General features: G+C 40.8%; 1 protein-coding gene across 6 annotated transcripts in view; it reads right to left on the bottom strand.

Moving 5' to 3' along the window:
• The window catches only part of znf207b (zinc finger protein 207, b), a 5,705-nt gene extending 2,207 nt beyond the window's left edge, over nucleotides 1–3,498 (bottom strand). For 2 of the 6 annotated variants that reach the window (XM_077719341.1, XM_077719342.1), the window contains exons 1-8: nucleotides 3,332–3,497; nucleotides 2,005–2,131; nucleotides 1,793–1,931; nucleotides 1,539–1,703; nucleotides 1,375–1,447; nucleotides 1,230–1,294; nucleotides 962–1,101; nucleotides 670–750 (exon numbers count right to left, since the gene is read on the bottom strand). In XM_077719341.1, coding sequence (XP_077575467.1) covers nucleotides 670–750; nucleotides 962–1,101; nucleotides 1,230–1,294; nucleotides 1,375–1,447; nucleotides 1,539–1,703; nucleotides 1,793–1,931; nucleotides 2,005–2,131; nucleotides 3,332–3,372 — 831 coding nt within the window. In that variant the 5' untranslated portion in view covers nucleotides 3,373–3,497. Of the gene's footprint in view, nucleotides 1–669; nucleotides 751–961; nucleotides 1,102–1,229; nucleotides 1,295–1,374; nucleotides 1,448–1,538; nucleotides 1,704–1,792; nucleotides 1,932–2,004; nucleotides 2,132–3,331 lie in introns of all 6 variants that reach the window. The other 4 variants (XM_077719344.1, XM_077719343.1, XM_077719345.1 and 1 more) reach the window with 4 other exon arrangements.
• Nucleotides 3,499–5,240: the final 1,742 nt, after the last annotated feature.

Here is a 5,240-nt window from a genome sequence, read left to right as displayed (position 1 = left end):
ATTTTTCTAGGATTGCGTGTCCGAAGCCCGGTGATGATAATGCCGTGTGTGTTGGCTGGCGTCAAGTGAGTGCATGTTTCCTTTAAGTAAAAATGTTAGAAAGGCTATGCAACCATTTTAAAGCAGGAACTAAAATACAGCTGAAGCGAGTAAATATTTCAATAATTGTAAACTAGAGGCTTGGTGTCATTGAAGACCAATTGTAGTCTGCATTTGTGGCATCTCAACGTTTCCACACGTACTGGCAATAATCACTACCTTCCCACTGAAGCCAATAAGAGCAAAGAGTATCGAAATGTGTTTTTTTTGTTTAACATTAGAAAACTCCACGTCTGCAGAAAAAAAGAGCAAACAAATTAGGCTGAGACACTACATTCTCAGCAGTTTTATACACACATTGTTGTGCAAGCCTTGTTAAATGATCCAAAGTTTTAAAAAAATCTTCTGTGCCGCTTTAAAAAAAAAAAACGTTTTAAAAAAGTTCATGCATTAGAACATCTGGGGTTTATTCTGTGATCAACTCCAGCTATCTTTTTGTTGCAAACGTACGAGGCAAACACAGTTAGCAATCTGCTTAAAATAATACAAGCAGAGTTAGTGTGTGTGGGGGGAGGGGATTGAGAGCGACATGCATCTAGATGCTAGCCACAGTTTGATCTGTGAGCGTACTTGAGGTGAGTTAGGAAAGGGCGGCTGACAGGAGGCAGACTGATTGTCTGTAGGCGGAGAGGATACAGCTGCTGTGCCCATCTGCAGCATGGTGAAAAGGAGATGACAGCATTGCAAATCACAAGAGTTTCAACATTAGAAATTGTAGGTGGAAGGGGGCAAGCGAGCTGACCAAATGGGGAAATGGTGAAAAATGGACGGCACATGGCAATCAACAGACAGAATATTTCCTCTTATGTGACTGGTGATGATACTAGGCTCAAAGAGCTAATTGGATGAGCTGTAGACTAACCTGTGCCGCACTGGGGAAAAGAGGCTTGGTGACAGCGGGCTGGGCCGTCGGGACCGATGGTCGACTGGGTATGACTCCTGCTGCAGGGGCAGGGCTCATGTGCGGCATCCCCGGCCTCGGCGCCATGTGTGGAGGCATTCCTATAACCAACGAAACTTAGGCTGTTATCCCCAGGACAGTGATCGCAGACGAATACATTTCAAATGAGAGCAGTGGTTCTCAAACATTTTACAACTAGTACGGCCTCAAATAATTGAAGTCAACTAACCTGGCGGCATACCAGGCATGCCCGGCATCATTGGAGGCATCATTCCACCCATTGGCATCATCCTGCTACAGACATTGTTTACTGTCATTAGTTTATTTTCCAATTTAAAGCACTGCGATGACAGAACATCAAAATTAGAACATACCCTGGAGGCATTCCGTGCATGGGAGGCATGCCATGCATCATGGGCGGAACGCCTGGCATCATGGGAGGCATTCCTGTGGCAGTAATACAAAAAGAGGGTTTTAAACAAATTTATTAAAGCATCTGCCGCTCATTCGTTGAACAGGTGAAGTAGATCTCTCTGACCTTGGTATCCACCTGGGGCCATCCCACCACCAACGGGCATACCCGACTGGACCATTGGCGCAGCATAGCCTGCCTGAGGTGGCACTCCAGCAGCCTGCTGCGCTGACGGTCCCGGTTCGTCGTCGTCATCATCCTCATCCGAGTCATCATTTCTCTTCTTACCATCTGAAAAAGAACGCCAACAAAACGGTGAGATTTGCACTTGAAATTAACCAGTTTGCCACAAAAGCACTGTTTACACTGTTCACTCTTACCTTGAGATTTTTGTTCTAGTGTCCGCCTCCTTTCTTGCATGTCTTTATCGGGAATCCCCTCCATACCATAGATCTCCAGCTCAATATCAGTTCGTCCAGGAATCGCATTTGGCACGCTGTCAATAGTCTCTTTGTGTACCTGCAACGTGCACAAAGTGAGCTCCTTTGTACTTCAAGTACAGTAGAAACGAGGGTGATAAGAGTCCACACACCTGCATGCAGTGAATGGCAAGGCCCGGGCCAGTGTACAACTTTTTATGGCAAATGTGACATTTGAAATGCTTCGCCTTTTGATGTTGAATGAGGATCTTTTCATCGTCAAAATCTCGATTGCAGTACCTTAAAAGGAGTGGATTAAGGAACATTTTCTAACCTTAAGTGCACGCATAACTCATTTGGCTGACAATGATACTGGACTAGAGGTGAAATCCATCTTTAAAGCGGGAGAAGCTAGGAGCTTCCTTGTCAAAATGGATTGGGCGTGTATTGCCAACAATGGCACAAAAAGCTGTTTACAGCCAGTTGGCATCCCCCACCACATGCGATAGAAATGGACGTAGCCTAACTGTCAGTAGCAGGCAATGAGTTAACATTATGACAAAAAAAATAATGTCACGTTATTTGGGGCCAACACCGGTGTATTTCTGTCACTTTGCACATTCATTTTCTGTTCTGCTTATGCTCATAAGGGTTGAAGAATTTTATACATAAATATGTAATTATAATTTAAATAATATATGATTAAATAAAGATAATGATTTGTAAAGAAAATATTAATGAAAGCCTAATTAAGACGTGGCTTTTGTTTTGTAAATTACCAAAAATAGTCAATTTGTGAATCAGACAAGCCCCACTTTTGATGCGGCAGTTTGAATAGCCAAACGTGGTAGCTCAAAAAGGGTTGGACATCGATCCTCGACAATGGTTCCCAATAAACTGATCAATACTTTAAAATTGCCGCGTTAAAAATGAACAGATCTTTGAAATAACCGGTTAATCTGCCCAATGTAACGTATAAAAGAGTCGACTCACGACTGGTCATGTCCACCGAAATGTTACTCTGATCTACCAAATTATGCACTTCTTACACATAAATGAACGATCTACTAACTTTAACAGATTTAAATTACATTTCTTGGGCAGCCAAGATCCAAGATCGTAGCTTGAAATGCATACACGCCTAAATTACAAACGAACCCGGAACTATAATTGCAGTAAACGACATTTTACAAACCGTCTGCAAGGAAATGTACATGTAAGCACTCGCCAAATTCGAATGCTAATTTGTTACACAACACGACGGACACGAACGCAGAACCACAACACCCACACAATTGTGAATTATATTAAGTGGCAAGATACTGCTAATCAAAGCAATTAGACATCTCGGATGACAAACATTGAATAAGCATGTAAGCATATACGTCGATAAAACGTGCGAGTGCGAGCTAGTAGGCCTGTCTTTTGTCAGGCTAGGTCCGAACTACTGCGCCTTTTCCTACCCTCAAGTCATTAATGCTAATTCATTTAAAAGGATACCAGCACCAAGGCTTCATCTGCTTCTTCTTCTTTCTTCCCATGATTTTACCAAATTCTGAAAACCAAGCTTTAGTCTTATATAGTCTTATTATCTGTTTGAAGACAGCATGCTGTGACTCAATCGCAACGCCGAAAATGGCGCTCTATGCAGGAAGTGGAAACAGATGTCACAAAAAAATAGGCTAGATGGCTATTGTCGTAGTCCGCGGCGTAAAGTGTTTACCGGCCATATTGCATTGAACTAATTTTGCTTCATGGGTCACATTCCTGGAAATTTGGGCCAGACCAGTTTATTTTTTAGGCAAATAAATGAACTCACTCTCTGCCATTGACTGTCACAGACGTCCCATTCAGGAGGGGTGAATGAACATGCATATTTCAGGACTTTGTTTATGGGTCACTTCATGTACATCATGGACCATCCTGGAACCACTTCATCTTGTCTCATCTCATCTTATTTTCCGAATCTCCTGATCCTCATGAGGGTCACGGGGGGTGCTAGATCCAATCCCAGCTGTCTCCGGGCCAGAGGCAGGGGACACCCTGAATCGGTGGCCAGCCATTGACTGAACTAGAAGTCCAATCCATTTTTACTGGGAGGGTACAAATAAATGAATGTTACTGCGGACACTAATAAAAGCCAAGTAAAGTCCGAACTCATTCGATCACAAAAAAATCCCTGGTTTTGCAGTGCAAATGTCAACTATGCCTTGATTTTGGCTGACTAAGTCACAAACACTTTCTTGCTAAATAAGGATACTCACAATGAGAACCGAATAAATGAATACTAACTGCTTTGTTTCTGCATAAAATTGTTTATGTTTATTGTGTATGTTAAAAAAGCTAACAAAATATCCCCAATTTTAATATTAGTATCTGTCAGAGTTGTATCACAGCCCTGATAATATATGTACTTTTTTATTACTTACTTAAATAGGATGCATACAAGATACTCAAACAGATCGCACAATGCATACAACATACCAACATCTCATGTAAAAACTGCAAACACGTTAATATTGTATATATTTTTTTCAAAATCACAATAATCAGGTTTGTGCGAAGAAGTTGCTAGAGTAACACGAGGTTAAAAATACAGTTCAGTACCATGGACAGCTCCAGTCAATTACGTTTCAACAGTGTAAAATAGTAATGATTCCAATACCACTTTTGCATTGTGAAATAATTGCATGTCAACTCAACTGAATACAAATAGTAGTGCTCAATTGTCCTAAATATTGTTGCCGACTTTCACAATCTCAAAACACAGCAGTTTGGCATCACATCTGAAAGCTTAAAATCCTGAATGGCACTTGTGCATTTAGCTGGATACAAACATTTTAGATCAATTTACACGAAAATTAATTCAGACACGCATGAGGTTCAAATAGCATTAAATACAAAGGAGCTAAAAATGGAACGGTTACCCTATTCTCTTTACAAATGTAAAATAAACAATAAAGTTTCAAATCACAATAGTTTAATTATCTTTTCTGTGCAGAAAATAACGGCACATTTTTTCCCTCTCTCATCTAACAAAGAAATGTTGGATTTGTTTTCTTAGGCAGTGACATATTCATTCATAAGATGACAAGCTCAGAATGATGACAACATCATCAGTTGTGCAGGCATACGGTACACACTTCCACCAAGCTTAATGAGTAGGCACGATAAGGTTGAGTGTAGGTAGCAATGGGCAAAGGAAAAAAAACATGCCAAGCCCACACCAAATGGTTTTGCCATGTTTTTTTTTTGCCAAGTGAAAATAAGAGGAACAATGGGTGAAAAAAATAATGACAAAGTGTAATAGATGATGTTTATGTCAACAAATGTAGTTGTGAGTGGTACTTCCGTTTCAACACATGAAGCTACATCAGGTTATATAGAAATGCAGGTTTGGCTTGTTTAT

This window comes from Stigmatopora nigra, chromosome 6 (assembly GCF_051989575.1).
Source record: "Stigmatopora nigra isolate UIUO_SnigA chromosome 6, RoL_Snig_1.1, whole genome shotgun sequence".
NCBI lineage: Eukaryota > Metazoa > Chordata > Actinopteri > Syngnathiformes > Syngnathidae > Stigmatopora > Stigmatopora nigra.
Note: the sequence above shows the minus strand (reverse complement) of the source record. Positions and strands in the feature narration are given on the sequence as shown.